The sequence below is a fragment of the Ursus americanus genome, chromosome 27, assembly GCF_024610735.1.
Source record: "Ursus americanus isolate L20-20 chromosome 27, mUrsAme1.1.p, whole genome shotgun sequence".
Taxonomy (NCBI): domain Eukaryota; kingdom Metazoa; phylum Chordata; class Mammalia; order Carnivora; family Ursidae; genus Ursus; species Ursus americanus.
Window position 1 is genome coordinate 15,237,383 of NC_142153.1, and position 23,020 is coordinate 15,260,402.

The 23,020-nt window shown below is 36.2% G+C and overlaps 1 protein-coding gene across 1 annotated transcript in view; it reads left to right on the forward strand.

Moving 5' to 3' along the window:
* Positions 1 to 23,020, forward strand: part of TNKS (tankyrase) — a 204,332-nt gene that overhangs the window by 12,581 nt on the left and 168,731 nt on the right. Inside the window, exon 2 of the mRNA XM_045779268.2 lies at positions 19,451 to 19,675. Within this exon, the coding sequence (XP_045635224.2) occupies positions 19,451 to 19,675 (225 nt within the window). The remainder of the gene's footprint in view (positions 1 to 19,450; positions 19,676 to 23,020) is intronic.

The following is a 23,020-nucleotide window of genomic DNA, read 5'->3' on the forward strand; positions in this document are numbered from 1 at the left end:
TAGTGAATAAATGAATACATTTTAGCTATTTTTTCCCCTAATGTCTTGAGAGGAGATGCCAAGCTATGCATTTCTTCTTTGTAGGAAAATACTCTCTTATTTGGAAAAAAACCCTTTGGACTAATATAAAAATTTGTAGCAAATTATCAAAAACTTAGTTGCCTCTCCTCCCCCAAAATATCCAAAAATTTAACAGTAGGAAAGTATAATTGTTACCCTACTGGAATTTTATGAAAGCAGATAATTTGAAGTATGTAATACGAGCAGTTCAATGTTTAATTCATTGAATCGCTCATAGCATGTGCTTTATAAATATTTGAGCAAGTGAACTTTGTAAGTTAATGCTTCTGATTTTTCATCATCTTTCTTAAATGTATCCCTATATATTAGTCTAGTCCTTTGTCATCAAAGTGCTTTCACTGTTCTGTTGGCACATATATGAATGAACTTAGTTTTGATATTGTTACTAAATAATAGTATAAAAACTAATAGAAATAGTAACAATTGTCTGGGAGTAACTTTTGTGCTTTCCCCGTGTAATTTTATTTAATCCTTACAGCAGCAACCATACAAGGTAGATTTTGATTTTTTTTTATAGATGAAGAAACTGAGATTCAGAGAGTTATGTCTTGTCAAGATCACAAAGCTGTTAAATGATGGAGCCAGATTTAAACCCACATCTGGCTGTCCAAAAAATCATTTGGCTCATGCTAGCTCAACTAGAAAGTTGGTGGCAATGAGAAATAAAATCATTTGAGTCATTTTATAATTTGCCAGTTGTTATTGCTTTCTTAAATTTGTTTTCTGAGAATAAAAGTACTTGTATAAATTTTGGAAAGTACAGTAAAAAGTCCATTATCTCACTACCCCAAGGCAGCTCATATAGTCATTATGTCATATTTCTGTCCAGCTCTTTTCCTAAACATTTAAAGTGGAGCAAAACTGGGGCGCCTGGGTGGCTTGGTTGGTTGAGCGTCTGACTCTTGATCTCAACGATCTACACTGAGGTCTTGATCTCAGGATTGTGGGTTCAAGCCCCATGTTGGGCTCCATGATGAGTGTGGAGCCTACTTAAAAATAAAATTAAAAAGAGCAAAATTGCATATAGATGTTTTCTTAAATCATTGTGACTAGGATTTGATTGAGACCACGTTTTTGGGAAGTAGAGTATTGGAACATTTGCAGTTATCAGAATGTTGGACTGACCTTTTGGTCAGTTGCTATATAAACATTAAAAGTGTGATTGGAAGTAATCTTTGAAAAACCTCATAATTAAATGTAAGAAGAATATTTCAGCAATTCCTTTCAGTTAAAGACTGCTTAAAATTGTTAGAAAATCTTGAAGAGAAACTGCTCTATGTTTTGATACATAGAAGTAGTCAAGGAAAAAACATACGTTTTGAGTAAAGCATGTGGGAATCACGATTTGAAAGTACTTAATGCCACTACACTGTACACTTAAAAATGGTTATGGCGGAGTTGTCCAGTTTTCCCAACACTCTTACACTTTTGGTGGGAACGCAAACTGGTGCTGCCACTCTGGAAAACAGTATGGAGTTTTACTGTTAAAAGTTAAAAATAGAACTACCCTATGATACAGCAATTGTACTAGTAGGTATTTACCAAAATATGTAAAAATATTGATTTGAAGTTTTTATAGCACCCCGATGTTTATAGCAGCATTATCAACAATAGCTAAATTATGGGAAGAGCCCAAATGTCCATCAACTGATGTGGATAAAGAAGATGTGGCATATATATAACGGGATATTACTCAGCTATCAAAAAGAATGAAATCTTGCCATTGGCAATAACATGGATGGAACTAGAGAATATTATGCTAAGCGAAATAAGTCAGTCAGAGAAAGACAAATATCATATGATTTCACTCATAATGTGGAATTTAAGAAAAAACAGATGAACATATTAAAAGAGGCAAACTAGGAAACAGAATCAACTATAGAGAACAAACTGAGGGTTACTGGAGGGGAGGGGAGTCAGGGATGGGCCAGATGGGTGATGGGTATTAAGGAGGGCACTTGTTGCGGTTGGCACCGCGCTCCTGCACCTCTTCCACGCGGCCGTGCAGCGGAAATGCCCTGGTGCTCAGGAACCCCTCCAGATCCTGTATGTCTGCAGCGTCTCTCCTTTCTCGGAGCTGGAGCAGTTCCTACAGGACACCATCAAGAGGTACAACCTGCAGGTCCTGGAGGCCGAGGGCGACATGAAGCAGGCCCTGAGCGAGCTGCAGACGCGGCACCCCCAGCTGGAGGCTGTCCTGATGGGCACCCGCCGCACGGACCCCTACTCCCGCAGCCTCTGCCCTTTCAGCCCCACCGACCCTGGCTGGCCCGCCTTCATGCGCGTCAGGCCGCTGCTGGACTGGACCTACAGGGACATCTGCGACTTCCTGCGTCAGCTGTTTGTCCCGTACTGTATCCTGTACGACCGAGGCTACACCTCACTGGGGGGCCGGGAGAACACGGTGCAGAGCCCGGCCCTGAAGTACCTGACCCCGGGAGGACAGCCCACCTATCACCCAGCCTACCTACTGGAGAACGAGGACGAGGAGCGGAACTGTACGTGACCTCTCAGGCCTGCCCCCTGCAGGAGCCGGGAAGGAGGCTGTCCTGGGGGTCGCGGGTCAATAAACTGTACCTCTCGTGGAAAAAAAAAAAAGAAGCAGTAGGTGTTGTATGTAAGTGATGAATTATTAAATTCTACAACCTGAAACTAATATTACATTGTATATTAACTAACTGAGATTTAAAAACTTGAAAAAAAAATAATGTTGCAACCAATGGGGGTAAAAAAAAAAGGTTAAGGTGGTAAATCTTGTGTTATAGGTATTTTACTACAATTAGACTTTTTTTTTTAACACAATTAAACACTTTTAAATGGAGGTATCTATCATAGTGGCATTTTGGTCTTTCTCTTGTCCTAGAGAACACTCATTTCTTAGTATTACCAACATGAAATATGGAAAATAGCATATTCAGTAGAGTGAATCAGTGACATATTGAGGATACCCTTTATATCTATTAATTCACGTTTCTGAGAATGACTGCAGTCCTTTCCTGGGAGTGTGAGACTCACTATGAGTGAAATGTGTATGGAAATTTAAAAGAACTTCATGCAACTTGCTTAGTTAACAGCCAGTAGGACAATTCCATAGTGTTTTTCCCCCTTTGGTCTATTTCTCAGGAATCTGGCATGAGCTGTAAGGTTTTATAGTAGTAGTTCAGTAACAGCTCAATAAATATAAGTGCTATAAAGGAGCAGGGTCAGAAGAATGGCATTATTTTCTGCCCTTTAGGAAGTTTATAATCAAAATGCAGAGGTTCCCAAACTTTGTGATCTCAGGACTCTTTTACACTCTTGAAAAGAGTTAAAAGAGCTTTTGTTTATATGGATTATGTCTATGGAGATTTATCATAGTAGGAATTAAAACTGAGCAATTAAAAAAAATAATAATAAACTCTCTTATATGTCAGAGTACATCACACTGTTAATGAAAAGGAACTATTTTCCAAAACATAGATTAATAGGAGAGGCATTATTTTACACTTTGCAAGTCACTCTAATGTCTGACAATAGAAGACAGGTGAAGTCTCATCTGCTTCTGCATGCCATTTGTTGTGTTGAAGTATATGAAGAAAGTCCTGCTTTAAACAGATACGTAGTTTGAAAAGAAAGGACTATTTTAATAACATTTTCAGATAATCATAGTTTTTTTTCTTTGTCACTACACCCAAATTTGATAAATAATAGTTTCCTGAAGGTTATTTGCAACCTGGAATCTGAAGCCGTATCAATGAGTTTTTCATACTCTGTTCTGTTAAAAATCCATTGGTCTATTTTTTTACAGATGGCTCTTATACCTCTATACATGTTTTGGTCATTTGGAAAATAATAGTTCACTGAGGTACGCAGATCTTCTAAATGCTGACACATTTTACTGTATAATAAATTGTAAAGCATATTTGTTACGACTACCACCAGTCTTACAGAAAAGCACTTACGTATTGGGAAACTATAAAGCTCATGGTGGCAGATGCTGCAAGTTTTACAGAATTCTCATTTTTGCTTGAAAGCTCAAATTTTGTCATTAGGAACAAATACCGTGTGTTGTTTTCCTTGAAGTGACAGTCTCACTTTGTTCATTCTCAAGAGAATGTCTGCCAAATACACAAGTCAAACTGAGCTCAAGCAGTTGCATAAGTATTATTCCTCAAGACAACCATATTTTGGTATCTAGAAGTGATTAATGTGTGTTTCTCATTTTGTCACAAGACTATTGAAAAGGATGTGTACCCTAGGGTTGGAGTTTAATAAAATAATATTTACGTTTTCATGAAGGACATTTTTAAGTGAAACCGGCAGCCTTTTTTTTTTTTTTTTTTTTAATTTAACTGTGAGGACCTGGTGGTAAAGAATACAATGACTATTAGTATAGTTTGGTGCCACCGTCTTGGTTCAAGCCAAGATGTCAGCAGTTTCACGTGCCATTGTATCATCAAGAGCACCATGAATACGTCTTCCAGATGACCAACACATGATGTTATAAAATAATGTAGTATCAATGTCTGGGTAGTGAAAAAGTCAGAATCATCTTAGTATTATTTTGTAAATAGTTTTGACTTTTCAGATTCCTAGAAAAGTCTCAGGAGCCACCACATGTACCCACCACACTTTGAAAGCTGCTGAGCTTATATAAGTGGTTCTTAATTTTGTTAACACTCTTTGGAGAATTGGATGAAAGGAATGAACATTTTCCCCAGAAAGATATACTTAAACAGCAAATTTTACGTGTAATTTTCTGAGGATTATAAACATGCAGAAGCACTAGAGCTGTGGTTCTTAAATTCTGCGTCAGAATCACCTGAAGGGCTTGTTGAAACAGGTTTGCTAGACCACACTCCCAAAATTTCTCCTTGAGTTGGTCTGGAGTAGAGTCTGAGAATTTGCATTTTTAGCAAGTCTTATGTAATGCTGATGTTGATGTTCACTTTGTGAGTAGTGGTTCTTAACCCTAGACCAATTAAGTCAAATCTCAGGAGTAGGAGCAAGGCTTTGCTTTTTAAAAAATCCCCTATGGTGATTCTTACGTGCAGACAGAGTTGAGAATCACTGAGGACACGTGTAACGCAGAGTAAGGCTCTCAAATCTAGTGAGATTAAGAACATCTAATATTTGTAAAACCTTTTATGTTTTAGGAAGTATTTTGACAGTTGTGACTCAATGACTACTTATAAGCCTGATAATAAGGTAGTTATTATCTCTGAGAAAAACCTGGCTTGGGATTCAAGAAATTTTAGTTTTATAGTTGTTCTGGGTTTTGAGCCTATGAAGCGAACTAAAAGGGTGATTGCTGAAAGTTTTTGAGCAATGCTATACATATATTCCTAGAGAGTTTTTGTATTATTACTAATTTTGCTTTACTAAAAGGTTCTACTAATTTACATTACTACCATACCCTTGACAACACCAGCTGAAACCCCTGTCTTGTGTCATCTGAATCACTACCCCTATACTACCCATAGATTAGTTTTGTCTGCTTTTGAACTTATTATGAATGATATTAGATAGTATATATTATATTGTGCACGACTCCTCTCTCTTGCATAGTTGTAGTTTGTTCATTTTCATTATTATAAGAAATGCCATGGTGTGAATATACCGCTACTTATCTGTTCTGGTGATGAATATGTTCTTGTGAATATTGCTCCTATGATTATTTTTGTACATGTTTCCAAACATCATTTTTTAGTGTGCATTTCTTTGATTATATCTTGGAGTAACTGATTTTACTTTTTAAAATAATTGATATTTCCTTTTTAGTGAATTATTTTTTTCCCTTATACTTTTTCTTCTACCTTTTGATGTTTTTCTTATCATTGCAAAATTTGCCTGGTTTGTGTTTTTAATTTTATTTACAACCTTTTCAAACTTGTTGACTTTAAATTTTTTCTTTTTGTTTTCTTCCATTTTATGTTTAAAAAGTTATTTCCATTCTGAAATCATGCAAATGTCCACCTCAGTTTTTTTATGGTTTCATTTTCTCACTTTGTACCTTAATCTATTTTGAATTTATTTTGCTATATTCTAAAAAGTAAGGATTTAAAAAGTTTTTTTTTTCCTAATCAGGTAGCAGTTTCCTTGAACCCTTTATTGTGTAGTAAGTACAACCATAAAATAAAAATGAAGATGAAGTCTCTTCATTATTAATACAGCTGAAAGCAGGGGTATTTATTAGGGCACATTTTGCTTCTTTTTCCTTTGACTTCTAGTTAACTATGTGATTAATTCATTGTGCTGTCTTTGACCTTTCTGTTTCTACTTTTTTTTTTTTTTAAGATTTTATTTATTTATTCGACAGAGATAGAGACAGCCAGCGAGAGAGGGAACACAAGCAGGGGGAGTAGGAGAGGAAGAAGCAGGCTCATAGTGGAGGAGCCCGATGCGGGGCTCGATCCCACAACGCTGGGATCATGCCCTGAGCCGAAGGCAGACGCCCAACCGCTGTGCCACCCAGGCGCCCCTCTGTTTCTACTTTTATAGCAAAAGTATCTTCTATAATAATATACTGAAATAAATGGAAGAAGACTGAAAACTCAGTGGAATTTCAAGAGTCTTCAGCTTTTCTGTCTTCTAAGATTGGTGTATATATAGATATATTTTGCAGTTTTCTGATACTTAAATTTGCATTGCAGAAATTTTGAATTATGCTACTTTGGTAGGGAACAGTCGTACTCTTCCCCCTGACATACAGAATTTAAAGGATTTTTATTTCTGGTACATTGGTTTTGAAGGATGATCCTGCTTCTCCATGATTTTTGTGGTAGAAAATTAGTTGATTCCATGTTGTTGCCTGTTTCAGAATCTTTATTACTGCCTTTGAACCATTGTGAGCTTCTCTTAGGTACTTGAATGTATAAAGCATTTCCCGCCTCTTGAGCTTTGGATATACTGTACCTTGTCCTCCTTGGGATATTTATTCCAATCCTTTTTTCTGGTTAACTACTTATTCTTCAGACCTTAGCTCAGAATATCACTTCATTGGGGAAGCTTTCCTACCCCAGGCTCAGTTAAGTTTGTATGGCTGTGTGCTCTTTGTAACCCACACATTGCAGTTATTTGCCAGAAGGTTAATTTTCAATGTTCCTGAAGACACACACACACACACACACACACACATGCACACACACACACACGCACACACACACATCCCTAAATCCATTTTTCATCGTGCTGAAGTATTCTGATGAGAGTACTTTCAACTAATATCTTTCTGTGTTCAGCTTTGAGATTTTACATATCTCAGATTAATTTTACTCTTTCATGTAAATAAAAAGCTAGCTACATATGAAATTAAGCATCGAAATGCTTTTCCTTAAAATTGAGAAGGTTGAGTTTAGTCTGAAGTCAAAAAATTTCTGTTTTCTTGCTGAAGGATTTAGAAATTCCATAGCCTTTAATATTGCCAGATTGCACATAACATGTCTGCCCATTCTGTTTAGTGCTTTATGAACTCTAATTAATCTGAAACTTTACATTTTCCTTTAATTATGAAAAGTGCTGTCATTATTTCTATGTGTGTGTATATCTTCTCTTCCCATCCTCTACCTCTCCTTTCTTCTTCTGTTTATCCCTGTCAGATACTTAGTGGGATAGTTCTTCAGCCTGCTTTTATCGGGAATTTATTTTTTATTTTCATTACTATTCAATCAATTCATTATATATTTTTATTTTTCCACTTACATTTTTCATGACAGTATTTCCAGTTGGTTTTACCTGATTGGTTTTTGTTCTCCTGTCATGCTTTCGGTATTCTCCGTTGTTTTCTCCTGAAGCACTTAATTTGCCAGTTTTAAATGTCTTTTTTTTCTTTTTTTTGTCTATTAATTCTCCTTCTGGTTTATTGTTTTTTTATGGTGCTTGCACTCCTCAGACATGTTATTTTCCGCTGTGAGCTTATATTCCCTTGAAACTTAACAGCTAGTTGGGCCAATATTGCATTATTATGGGAGAATGAGCTTGATGGGGGTCAGGTTTAGGGGTTGTGAAAGCCTGTGTTCTGTTTTGGTCCTCCAGGTGGTTTGGGCTAAATAGGGACATGCCTCAGGGTAGAGAGGCTCTGGGTGGAAATTTTTGCTCAGTTCCACCCCGGTTGCACAGAATTTCTCTGACCCTTATCTTCTCAAAGTGTTGTCACCTTCATTGTAATTGCCTAATTGGGAGTCCACCTGTACTTTTCTTCCCCCCTCAGCCAAGTTCTAATTTTTTTTTTTAAGATTTTATTTATTTATTCGACAGAGATAGAGACAGCCAGCAAGAGAGGGAACACAAGCAGGGGGAGTGGGAGAGGAAGAAGCAGGCTCATAGCGGAAGAGCCTGATGTGGGGCTCGATCCCATAACGCCGGGATCACGCCCTGAGCTGAAGGCAGACGCTTTAACCGCTGTGCCACCCAGGTGCCCCCAAGTTCTAATAATTTACCTTGATGTTACTCCTTTTTTGTTGGCTAGAACCGGGCTGAAAATACTGCTTTATATTCCACAGTAGCATAGGGGACAATGTGACTGTGTTGGGAGTGAAAGAACACAATTAGGACATTTTCCTCTGGCCTCTTCTCTGTCCAGGATACCTGATCTATCTCTTAAGCTGATGTTTCTTCTCACAGCGGTACCCAAACATTTTCTTTTTCTTCCTCAAGGGATGTTTTGTTGTTGTTTTTGTTATTGTTTTAAGCCAGAATCTGGGATTCATCTCTTCCCTTTTGCTTTTCAGTTCGGTTTGGGGAAGGCACACATTCTTGACTACACTTGCTAATTAAATACGATTTTATCTAAGCATAAATGCTTTTCTTTTTTCTTTTTTTTTTTTTTAAAGATTTATTTATTTATTTATTTGACAGAGAGAGAGAGACAGCCAGCGAGAGAGGGAACACAAGCAGGGGGAGTGGGAGAGGAAGAAGCAGGCTCCCAGCGGAAGAGCCTGATGTGGGGCTCAATCCCAGAACACTGGGATCACGCCCTGAGCTGAAGGCAGATGCTTAATGACTGAGCTACCCAGGCGCCCCAGCATAAATGCTTTTCTAAATCAGGTTCTACAAAGTGGAATAATTAATTGGTGAGATTCTGCCTTTGACAGATGAAAAACATGCAGCTTCATTGACATTGAAGTCATTCTGTAGTTTGTTTCCTAAATTGTTATTTTAGAAACAACAGGGAATATGCATACTCCCTGTTGCTTAACAGTGACTTCTGATCTAATGAAGTGTAGAATAGTTCTTTATTTAAAAGCTAATATAGTTAGAATTGAAATTAGAAGAGGAAGCAATGATGACTTTGAATATTAAATAGAAAATTCATGTTTCTTTGTCATAGAATATTTATTATAAAGTAACCAGGAATCTGTTACGGGGTGTCTGTGGTTCTGTATATACTGGACTGCATGAATTTAACCTAGTATATAGAACACCCTTGACATTTTTAAAGAATATGTCACAAGACTTTCCCCACTCCCCAGATTAGAGAATACCATTATAGCATGTAATTTTCTTCAGAAAATGTAGTAAAACTGGAAACTTTAAAAGACTTTAGAAGGTAGGTCTTTATAAGAAAGTGAACAAAATTAGAAAATCATGTAGAGATGGGGCTGCTCTGCTGCCCCCCCCCCCCATAACTTTGAGGCTGCCTCCTGCACATCAGCCAAGATACAGGTATGATTCAGATTTTTAATTCAGTGAAATTATACATTACTTACTGTGTTTACTATGGACCTTTAGAGGTGCTTAGCAGATACCTGAAACTACCTACCATGTTAAATAGGTAAATGATGAGTCTGTTGACCAGGAAGGAAAAGTTATTTAAAAACGTTATATGTATTGTATAAATGTGTCACAGCTGAATTTGTTTCATTGAAAGTAATTTTATTGTCATTGGTAAGAGTTTTTGTTTTTTTTTTTTATTTCGATGGAAGTAGATAGATAATGCTTAAGAAAGTAAGTAGATTCTTCTGTTTTAGAGTCTAAATTTTTCTAATGTTTTTAGAGAGAATAATGAACAGTTCGCATCTTTCATCAAGTACCTTTTTATCCATCCCAGCTTAGCTTTTGTGGTTTCCTTTATATCAGGAAAAACAATGATGTATGTGAGAGTTCATGAGTTATTTCCTAGATAATCTCAAACTTATTTTGCTCTTACTTTGAGTATCTTTTGAGTATAATTAGATCTTTCTATCCTTAAGGAAAAAATTAAAATAAATAAATATGGGAGATGTAATATAAATTTTCTCATTGAGTATATAAGTGTAGGTCAATGGATTTCATAGTTCAAATGATGTACAGTGGTTGTTGCTTTGCTGACAGTCTAATTAGGGTGAAAAATATCTTTAGGCTATGACTTTGCTACCATAAATAAAAACATGACTTTAAAATATCCCAAACACCTTAGGTTTCTTTTCTTTTATTATGTTTCAGAAGTCACAGTTGTTAGTTATAAGATTTCATATTGGTCAGGGTTGTTCCTTTGAAGCTTTAATTTTAGGTAGGCTTAAAATGTTGAACATAAGTGAAACAATTATCTGTCTCTAAACTCGGACTTGGTGAGTAGATGCCAAATGACCTTACATTTGGCGTTGAAATGTTTTTGAATGGCCTTAATTTAAACTCTAACATTAGAATAAGGAAAATAGTTAAGTATACTTGTAAGCGAACCAACATGAAGTTTACCCTTGGTGAGTCAAAGAAACTACATCAGGTGCGTTGTTGCACAAAGAAAACCTTTATTTGCAGCAAATGAGGAGATCACGTGGAATAGCTTCCAAAGTCGTGACTCCCCAAGAAAGGGTGAATGGGTATCTTTTGTTTAGGGTTAGGATGAATGTTCAGATAGGGAAGACTTGTCATATATGTGGAGGTTGGTATAAGGTTAAGCATGGGCCTTAAGGAAACATGCCTACACATACATTGTATGTATGTAAATGAGGCTGAGGTTCTTCCTTGGTGGGAGATTTTAGTATTATAATGAGGTAAAGGTAATTTCTGGTCATTCCAGGGGTCATTCCACAGTCCATCTGCACAGGCGCATGTCAGGCGTTTGGGTGGTCTGGGTAGTCGCCATCATCTGAGCGGTGGTTTTGGGTTTCATTTGTCTGAGTTAAGAGGTAAGCCAGAAAGACGAGCTTAAGAAAAAATGTAAGACAAAGGTTAGTCGGTACAAGCAAGTAGGCAGTAAAGGTCAGGTCTTGGGGTCTAACTGGTGACATATTGAGGTTAGGCTTTGTGTTACGAATTTAGGTTTTCCTCACAATTCCAGCACAGTGATTTCCACATAGTATATTTTAAAACTTCTTAGAATATGTAAAATAATGTAATTGTTTCTCACACACTGTTTAGGGGAAAGCGTGTACTGCAGTTTACAAAACAGGTTCACATTGCTTAGTTTAGGAGTTAGAGAAGAACAGTTCATCTGGGTGAACTTTTTATTGCTACCTGCTTGCCCTGACCTTCCCCAAATGGCACCTCCATAAACTCAGTTGCTCAGGCTAGAAACCTGGGAGCCAGTCTTTCTTGCCTTTCCTTTTTGACCCGTCGGTACTGCTACTGTCTTACTCCAAACCACCGTCAATTCTTGCCCAAACTATGGTAGATTTTTCTTAGCCTGTTTCTCTGATTTTGCTCTTGACCTTCTTCATTCTACTTTTCACATAGCCAACTGATAATCCTTTTAAGACTTGAGTACAATCAAGTAATTTCTCTTGTAAAGGGCTTCCCACATACTTAAAATAAAATTCAAACTTCTTACTCATGACTTAGAAGCTGCGACAGATACCGTTGGTTATTTTGTAGAAGGCAGCAGTGTGCCCAGCTATAAAAAAACTGACTTGCCAGACTTTTTGGGGAGCTGGACAGATGACTAGTTTTTGGCTAATGAGGTAAAAGTGGGAGTATCTTAGAGAGGCTTCCTTAATAATAAAGACTAAGAGAAATCCTTTTTTCGCTTTGCCCTCTTCTTTCTTGTGTGGGAACCCGAATACCAGGCTTTGAGGTATAGCACTCTTTTTTTTTTTTTTTAAGATTTTTATTTATTTGACAGAGAGACAGCCAGTGAGAGAGGGAACACAAGCAGGGGGAGTGGGAGAGGAAGAAGCAGGCTCATAGCAGAGGAGCCTGATGTGGGGCTCGATCCCATAACGCCGGGATCGTGCCCTGAGTCGAAGGCAGACGCTTAACGACTGTGCCACCCAGGCGCCCCGAGGTGTAGCACTCTTTTGTGACCATGAGGTGCCACACGAGGAGAAGGTAGCTTATGCATGCTAAGCATGCCAGGGTGGAAACATTTTTAAAGAGCTCTTGTTAAACTGCTGTATGAGCCTGAATTGCCTCTGAGTGGACAAGTTTAGTGAGACATGTGAAATCTCTACTTTTTTTTTTTTTTCTTTTTTTGAGGTATCACTAGTTGAGTATTCCATTATTTGTAGCTGGATGTGTTTGTCACTGATAAAGGCCCTACGTAATCTAGCTCTTGCCCGTCTTCTGACCTCATTTTGTCGTAACGATCACATCAGCTAGCAGACAAATCTTGGCTGACAAACTCCTACTGGGATCCAAACTCCTTATGACTCAGAGGCTCTGTCTGATCTGGTTTTATTGACAGCCCCAATGTACCACTGCCTTCTCTGTCCCGGTATCAACAAAAACCTTAAAATACCCCCAGATCCTTGACAAATATGTACAAGATATTAATGGAGAAAAAACACAAAATGAAAGGTGTGAATTTGAGGGGAGGTATGTATATGATACACATGGATATACATGATAACATGGTATATCATATCCATGGATTAGAAGACTCAGTATTGTAAATTTGTCAACTTTACAGAATTACTTCTAATCAATAGTCTTTAAAAATTTTTTTCTAACACATTTCTTCATGGTACTTAAAGGTAATTCCATTGAACATCAAAAGGCAGTAATAGCCAGGATAATTTTTTAAGAGGAACAAGGGGGATTGATACTGCCCTATTTGGTATTTTAGACTTTTTTTGAAGTTAAACTATTAAACAAACTGATCAACCAAAGAGAAGAGTTGTGGAAAACATAAAATTAGATCTGTAACCGATAGCATATATACAGGAGGATTAAAGATCTAAGTGTGGAAACCGTGGGGGGGGCTCAGTTGATGAAGCATCTGCCTTTGGCTCAGGTCGTGATCCCAGGGTCCTGGGATAGAGCCTGGACTCCCTGCTCAGCGGGAAGTCTTCTTCTCCCTCTCCCTCTGCCCCTGTCTCTGCTCATGCTCTCTGGCTCTCTCTGGCTCAAATAAATAAATAAAATCTTTTAAAAAAATGTGGAAAGCAGAATTATAAAAGTAATCTAGAAGAAAATGTACGAACAGTGTAGGAATAGGAAGGATTTCATACAGATTATGTAGAAAGCACAGTGTAGGGGAAGATTGACATATTTTATTATGTTAAAGTTTAAAACTTGTCTGAAATCAAACACTGTAAATAGAGTGTAAAGACAAGATAAACAAAATAATGTATTTTTAATAAATGTAACCAATACAAGATTAGTGTTTAGAATATATAAAGATCTACAAAATAATAAGAAAAGACAAAAAATTCGGTCTAGACCATGAACTGAAGGGTGACAAATGAAACTTGAATGATCAGTAAACATATAAACAAATACTTATATCAGTTAGCATGGGTTCAGCTCTAAAAATTCCAAAATTCAACTAACAGAAACTTAAGCCTAAGGACATTTATTTCCTGCTTGACAAGTCTAGAGGTAGGAAGTTCAAGAATTGGTTGAATACTCTGTGAGCACAGTAGGGTTCTATGCTAGGATTTTCATAATTCTCTTGACCTTCCCATCGTGGTATGAGCAGCTCTGAATGTCATAACTTTATGTGAGAATTTTCTAAAAATAGAGAGGAAGGGAGAGAGGAGAAAAGGTCCTTTTTCTTCTACATATCTTCTATTAGCGGGGAGAAAAGTCTTTCCAGAAGCTTCTAGATTCTCCATTCTGTCTCCTTGCCAGTCACTGCCAAAGAGGAATAGAATCGCCTTTCTGGCTTAGAGTAATCAGGATTCACTCCTTGGACTGGGGAAAGGTTTACCTTCTCTTAGCTAATATATTACATTCCGACCAATTCCTGAGCAATATGAGTTTCTGTGGGTCAGCAAGAAGAGGGGTTAATTGTCACAACTATTAATCTCACTAATAGATATTGAAGACCATGTGATATTGACAATATAATATGAATATAGATAATAACATGGAATATGAAATATATAATATGTAAATATATTAATGTGAAATAGTGTTTAAAAACACACATAGATAAAAAGTATAAAAATACAGGCAAGTATAACAAACATTGAGCTTATGTAGTGGGATCTTCGGGGAAGAAAGGAGAAGACTATGATTAAGAGAGATTTCAACTGTATTCATATATTTAATTTTCTAAAAAAAGAGCAACTGTCTAAGCCCAGAAAATGTAAGTTAAGGAGTGCATTTTCTATTTTTGCCTCTTTGTAAAGATTATAAATATGTGTTCACGTACACAAGATGGGGAAATGGGTGTACTCAAGCATTTTGGTTAAAAATGAAAATTGATACACTGAATTAGAGGACAGTTTGGCAACATATGAAATTTTAAACACATATCCTTTGGCCTAGTCCTTCTACTTTAAGCAATTTATCATAAAGAACTGGATGGATGTATGAAGACATGTATATAAGGATATTTATTTTAATTTTTTTTATAATGGCAAAATCTCCTTTTTATAATGGTGAAACCACCCAACTAAATAACTTATGACATATTCATGTAGTAGAAGGCTAAGTAATTCATAAGAAAATGATGTATACTTTTGAAATTTTTACCTGAAAATATATCTAAGATAGTTGAAAAGTGAAGAGGCAGAGCAAAGACATATGGCAGAGCAAAGACATATACACACATGCAAAAAAAGAAATCTGGTAGTTTAATCATCAAAATGTTCATGGGGTTATCTCTGGGTGATGATGGCATTACAGATGATTTTCCTTTGTGAAAATTTGTTTTTTTGTAAATATTTAAAAATATTTCTGATATTTTTGTAGCTGGAAAAGCCTTTAGATGTTTTCTTTCTGTAAGTTAAAAATATAAAATTAAAAGCTACTTAGTTGCTCTTTGATTTAATTATGACGAAGTAAGCAACATTATGTATATTCATGTAATCAGCAAATATTTTACTGAAGCCATACTGTGTATCAGGCACTATTTTAGATGCTTGAGACACACCGGTTCATGAGATAGCTCCTAACTCAAGAGTACCTCTTTTTATGACACATCTTTGAGTGGTGAGATATATAAAAGGCAAGTAGGTAAATGAACGAGGTAATTTCAGGTAGTGATTAAATGCAGAAAGAAAGTAAAACTGCGTGCTATTGAAAATAATGATGGAAAAGTATGTGTGCATGCATAGGCGACTTTAAATTGAGCGGTCAGTCAGAGTCCTCTGAGTTGCTTATCTTTGGGCTGATAGTTGGATGGCAGGAGGAGTGAGGCATGTGAAGATCCGGGTGCAAGTTCTCAGAGAACAGTTCAAAGTCCCCTAGGCTGAAAGGAGTTTGTCATATTCAGGGAACCGAAAGTGAAAGACAGGGCAAATAAAACTCAATGACATGGGAGAGGTGAGAGGGGTCAGCTCACATAAAGCCTTGCAGGTCCTAAGGAGTTTGTAGCATTATTTTATTGCATGTGTTAATATTAGGGAACCCACTGCAGGATTTTAAGCAGGAAAATGACCTACTCTGATATATGCCTTGAAAAGATCAGTCTGCCTACTGTGTTAACAGTGAATTGTAAGGCAGCAGGTGTGACAGCAGAGAGACCAGTTAGAAGGTTATATGCTGTTCGAAGGCTGTATGCTGAAGTCTAGACGGGAGATCATGGAGCTACAAACCGAGATGGTAGCACTGGGTAGTAGACAGAATTGAGATGTGTATTTAGAAGCACAGCTCATGAATATCAGCACTGAGGAAAAGAACCACTTAACAAAATGAGGATAATGGTATCTCCCACAGGGTGTTATCATAAGGAGCTGATGCACGTCAAGTATTTGGCATACTTTTTGACACATACGAGCTTACTAAATGTTAGTTACTTAACCATTATTGTTATTTTAGTGTTGTCAAGAATAGGGCATGTACTTCGAGCAAAAAGAGTGTTTTTGTAAAAGTTGAAGTATACCTCTAGTATAACTCAGTAGCACATGTTGTGTGTTGGTAAAGATCAGAGAATTACAGTCTTGCTGGATCAGAGAGAGAAGGTGTCTTGGTTTTCCTTCTGTACTTCATAACACCGAGCCATAAATACATGTGTAAGTAGCAACTGTGTATAAGCAGCTACATTAAAAAATTGTGAGTTAGCTATTTTTTAAACATGTGCTAGCTTAATGAAATGAGACACTGAAAATCTTGTCTGCAGTATGTGTCTGTAATGCTTTCACTTAGGGACTATTTTCTGAACAGTTAATTAGTGATAAGTTACTTCAAATTCTATGCAGTTCTTTGACTGTGAACCTAATTACTATTTTTATTTTGGTTCTTTAGACCCAAATAAGCAATTCAATTATAGGGATAATTATGACTACAAACCTTGTTTGTGAAACAGAGGCCTTGTATAACCATCAGAGATAATGAATTCTCTTTATGTGTGAAAATAATGTTTGAGCGTTTAACATTATAGAATGATGACCAATTCTGATTTTACTCAATGGAACAGGTAAAATTTATGTTGTAAGTAAACTTTACATTTTAAATAACTTTTCTAAATTACTAAGTGCTAAATTTCTAAGTCGTTTAAATAGGGGACTGTTGTGAATAACAAAACCTCTGATTTAATAATATGTTTTATTAACACAAGACCAAGTTAAAAGAGATAATTTCTTCATTGTCTACTGATTTTGACTGTTTACTTCCACCTTCTTTTATAAACATGTATGTGTATACACTTAGATAAATTTTATACAAAACTGTGTTTTTTTATGATAATAGGAAAACAGATAAAGAGAAGAAAAGGAAATTCTTAGTGATTTAATCTTTTTTTCTATCTTAAAACTTAAAAAATAAAATTTACCTTTTTAGCCATTTTTTAGTGTATAATTCAGTGGCATTAAGTATATTCACAATGTTCTATAGCATCCTTTTAGTACAGGATGATATATGAAAAACCATCATTTACTTAACAGAGCCATTATTTTTGGACATCTCGAATTGTTTCCATGGTTTTCTATAAGTAATGCTTTGATAAACATCTTGATACAGAGTCTTTGCTCATATAAAGCTGTATTTTTTTCTAAAATGTGGTACCAGTTCACGCTCAAATTATCAGTGTGTGAGCACAATTCCATTTCCCCACACTCAGTTTGATACCAATATTTTTTGGTTTGTTTTTTATATTTTAGGTCTAAAAGTACTAGTAAAAAGTAAACACACACTTTCTGTTTTGCTTCAAAGTTACAGTGGATACTTTTTAAAATGCCAGTCGATAAGTTTTAAAAAGTATCTTATTTTAACTTACTTGTTTATTAGTGAAGAAAGGAAATTCATTCTCAGATATTATAAGTGCATTGATTAGGGAATGTGAGTTTGCCATGCAGACTTTATTCAAATCCGTAAAAGGAAAATCATGAAATCTTCATGAGTAAGGAAAGCAGCTATGGCCCGACGAAGAGTAAGGCTGTGATAGTAGAGTGAAGGACGCTGAAGTTAGAGAAATAAACAGAACCTAACATCTGTGAAAGTTGTGTAGGTATTAAGGAACCAACAGCAAGATGGTGATAGTTATATTAGCATGTATCCTATACTTTTGGTATTTCAGTTAGTAATACACTATTCACCTCTTTTCACCCAAAATTTTCAGCTTTTTTTGAAGGATATTTTCTATGGAAACCCAATTCTGACTTTGTAATATGTATCTGTGGAAACACGTCTTTTGTTTTGGAGACTTTTTCTTAGAGCCTGTTTTCCTGGATTGAATGAATTATAAATGTAGATAGTGTGGAGAACATATCTTGAAATAATTTTTTTTTCTGTTTTCCTCATAGTTCTCAGTTTATATGCATAAAATGAAGGAAGATAGGACCATTTTATGCTTTTAGTTTTGTTTATGATGCCACTTTCTAACTGCATTGCACAGTAAATAATAGCATGGAGGTAGTGATACTTAGACAGTAAGACCAGATAAAATTTAAAGTAGGAGCGAAAGAATCATTAAGAAAGATATTAGCTTATAAAGATAAAAATACTAATGCTTATAATCTTCTTCTTAATCCATTACAGTGTAACTTGTAATTTCATCACTGTGCTATAATTTAAAATTGTCCCTGGCTTTTTTCCCTTCTAAATCCTCATCATGCTGGACTTTGCGTGCTGTTGTTGCTCTTTGACTTCCCTAATGTACTTTCTTGGTAATTTTTACCTTTCTCAGTGTGTGCCTAGTCCTTACACTGATTCAGACCCGTTCTTTCCCCCCGCTTTTTCTGTCTGAAAATTCTGATACTTATCAGTTTTCTAGTTCTGTCTTTCTAAATGCCCCACTTGTTTGTCATATTGTTTCCTCAGACTCACTAAATCCAAGCTTACATTGTTTTGCTTTTAGTTTGGCAATCAGTCCCAAGAGTAGATATTTTGGCATTATTTTTAGTTCTTTTTGTAGTTCTTATAACCAAACTATTACCACATATTTCTTTTTTTTTTTTTTAAAGATTTATTTATTTATTTATTCGACAGAGAGAGACAGCCAGTGAGAGAGGGAACACAAGCAGGGGAAGTGGGAGAGGAAGAAGCAGGCTCATAGCGAAAGAGCCTGATGTGGGGCTCGATCCCATAACGCCGGGATCACGCCCTGAGCCGAAGGCAGACGCTTAACCGCTGTGCCACCCAGGCGCCCCTATTACCACATATTTCTGGTATCCATACATTCTTCTCTAGTTTTTCTGGTATAATGTTGTGTTGTAATTTGTTTTAGATTTGGTTGTCAGTAGTATTTAAATAACCTTCATTTCTTAAAATAGATGGATTTTATACATAAAATTTTTTCTTGTGAAGCATGAGGGGGAATGCATGCCTTGGACCGGAGTCTTATTCATCTTGTATTTCTAGCAGAGTTGCCCGGCACATAAAAGGTGTTGAAGAAATGTCTTTTGGAAAAAAAAAAAAGAAAGAAAGAAATGTCTCTTGAATGAACTGCACAAAGACTTAAGGAAGAGCTTTCTTAGTTCTGAGTTCTGTAAGAGGAGAGAATCCATTTGAATGGTAGCCAATTTTTTTTAACCCTTTTTGCTATAGAAGACAGTACTGCAAGCGTTCATATTGGTTAATATTATTAAAGAAGTATTAATGTATCTTTTTACAAAATTGCTTCAGTGTATATTATCCTTCTTTTTAGGGTTTGGAAGGAAGGATGTCGTAGAACACTTACTACAGATGGGTGCTAATGTCCATGCTCGTGATGATGGAGGTCTCATCCCGCTTCATAATGCCTGTTCTTTCGGCCATGCTGAGGTTGTGAGTCTGTTACTGTGTCAAGGAGCTGATCCAAATGCTCGGGATAACTGGAACTATACCCCTCTGCATGAAGCTGCTATTAAAGGGAAAATCGACGTATGTATCGGTAAGTATTATTTGATGATATCTAAGTTGTAAGATCAGTCTGACAGGTATAACATTTTAAATAAAGGTTTACCATTTTTTCTTTTTTTATTGTGGTGGGAATAGTGTTCTCCTAGAATAAGTAAAGAAGGCTTTATTACTTCTTATTCTTAGAAGCAATTTTTTTCCATCGAAGGGAAGTAGGGAGATGGCAATGTAAAGTTGGTTAAGAACAGGATTCACAACATTAACTCTCCAAATGCAAGTCAAATGCTAACTGATGTGGAACTAAATTTTGATGGATTACTATTACAAATTTAGTTAATTTACAGTCTCTTTGAAAGACTGCAGTTTTCCATCCTAGCATCAAATGAGAGCCATTAGAAAATACAAGTTCTTACTGAATTGGATGACATATTTGGATGCTTTAGGTTGATTCAAGGAAAGTCATCTAGCACGAAGGCAGAATCTTTTACTTTATGTTGCTGAAAGTGAACACCAGCTATTAGCACCGGAAAGCTTTGAGCCAGTGGCTCAAATACAGTAGTACAAAGCTTAATATGTTCAACATGTGCCATAGGCTAGGAAAAAAGCAATTTCAAGTAAAATTGAACTTTTCAGCCATTTTAAATTTTGAGATGATATGAAATTGTATTCAATCAACATTTCTTTCTCTTTCATATTTATCTAAATGTGTGTGTGTGTATAATATATATATTATATACACACAATATTATATACACACACATTAGATTTTGCTTTATTGTATACCTTTCATTCTTAAATCTAAAACAAGCTTCCAGAAGACCAGCATAGTTTCTTCTGAGTGTATCTATTTCTTGACCTTCAAGGTGGTGGGTGTTTATTTAGCCCATGGCAGGTTGATTTACATAACTGTTGTCTTCTGGGATGACATCCGTTTCAAGTTTAATCTTTCATGTTTATCTTTATCATAAAACTCAAATATATGTGTCATTTTTAAAGATGTATGGTGGTGTGGTTATTAAGATTTTTCTCTCTCTTTATAGCTATCTATTCTAGCCTCCAGTATATTTTTCATTTTCCCTCAAATTATTGCAATGCCTGACCTACAACTTCTTTATCACATTCTCTGTTATTATCTTTTGTCACTTCCACATCCGTTGACATGAGCCTTTGGATACCCTGGTCCTTTTTGATCTTTGAGATCTTCCCTTTTCAGTTGATTCTCCCATTTCCTAAGTCTTTCACTAAAATACCACATCCTGGGGGCGCCTGGGTGGCACAGCGGTTAAGCGTCTGCCTTCGGCTCAGGGCGTGATCCCGGCGTTCTGGGATCGAGCCCCACATCAGGCTCCTCCGCTATGAGCCTGCTTCTTCCTCTCCCACTCCCCTTGCTTGTGTTCCCTCTCTCGCTGGCTGTCTCCATCTCTGTCAAATAAATAAAAATAAAATCTTTAAAAAAAAAAAAATACCACATCCTGGACTAAGTCATTACCTAAAACTACCCTGAAAAGCTTGAAAAAATACCCTCTCTTGAACACAAAACCTCTTAAGTTGTGGTAAGTTACCATGTGATAATTATTATTGAACTCGGTATGTATTCTTACCTAATCTAGACTTATAACTTCTCTATCTTCATTCCTTCTTGCTTTACCTTGTCATATATGTTGGATTCTTTTGTTATTAGTTGTAGAATTTTATATGGTTTTCACCTTCTTGAATTGTTATCCTTTCTAGGCTTCAGTGTTCTATTTTCTTACCTGTACCCCTCTGAATTTTTCATTCTGTCAATGCTTTTAATGTGTTATCGAAATTAATATTCTTTCCTTCTCCTCCTAATCCCCCTCCCAAAAGTACATAGTGAAAATGCTCCTTTTATGTAGGTTCTGTTGAAATAGAAGACTAGATATAGTACCTGAATTTTTAAAGAATGGATCCCCATTGTCCCCCAGCCCCACGATCCTCAGTGTACTTTGGCACATATTGCTTTCCTTCTGTTTAACTTCTTGTGTCTTATAAAAGTTGAGGGAAGGGAAAGGGCACCTTCAAACTATAATCAAAATATAATTGAGGATACGGCTGCTATTAAAATAGTTATTATGGGAAACAAGATTGGTTGTAGACCCTTTTGTACATTTAATTAGCTTTCAGGAACCTATTAGGAAACCAGATATACCAAAACCTCTGATAGTTTATGTATCATACTTTCTGAATTTGAGTATAGTTAAGGGATTCTGAAATTTTACTATTAGGCAAATTTCCACTTTGAGACAAATGGTTTAAAGTTTGAGTCTGATGGTTTTGAGAGATTAGTGTGCAGAATTAATTTCTGAAAGGTTTTTGCCTAGTTGATGAAATGCTTCCCTGATTATTTTCATATTAATTCTATCTCTATATGTGTGGTAGAATAATCAATGCTTTTGATATTTATAAAGGTAGAGCCAAGGCACATTATCACTGACTTAAGGGCAGCAGCAGGGTAGTTGCTTCAAAGCACATCTTCTGGGCTTATATCCTGACCTGACCAGTTACCAGCTGTATATGAGACTAGGGGCCACTTAACTACCATGTTTTGTTACATGGGAAATGGAAATACTTGGGTTCTTGGGAGGATTAGCTGATGACACATGTAAAGTACTTAGAGTATTTGATACAGTGAATGTTAAATAATATTAATTGCTATCTTTTTATTGACTTATGTTACATTAGTTTCAGGTGTACAACGTGATTAGGCAAGTTTATACTTTATGCTGTGCTCACCACAAGTATAGGTACCATCTGTCACCATACAATGCTGTTTATCACAATACCATTGACTATATTCCCTGTGCTGTACTTTTTATCCCCATGACTTATTCATTCCATAACTGAAAGCCTGTATCTCCCACTCCCCTTCACCCATTTTTCCCATCCCCCCACCACCTTCCCCTTTGGCAACCGTCAGTTTGTTCTCTGTATTTATGGGTCTGTTTCTGCTTTTTGTTTGTTTGCTTTGTTTTTTAGATCGTGCATATAAGTGAAATCATCTGGTATTCATCTTTCTCTGTCTGATTATTTCCCTTAGCATAATACCCTCTAGGTTCATCCATATCATTGTAAATGGCAAGATCTCATCCTTATTTATGGCTGAGTGATAGTCCATTTTATATGTATACTAATGTATACTACATCTTTTTATCCATTCATCTAGCATATCTTTCATATCTTGGCCATTGTAAATAATGCTGCAGTAAACATAGGGTGCATATATCTTTTTGAAGTGGTGTTTTCATTTTCTTTCGATAAATACCCAGTGGTAGAATTATAGAATCATGTTGATATTTCTATTTAAAAAAATTTTTTTAAAGATTTATTTGAGAGAGAGCACGTGTGAGCAGGGGGAGGA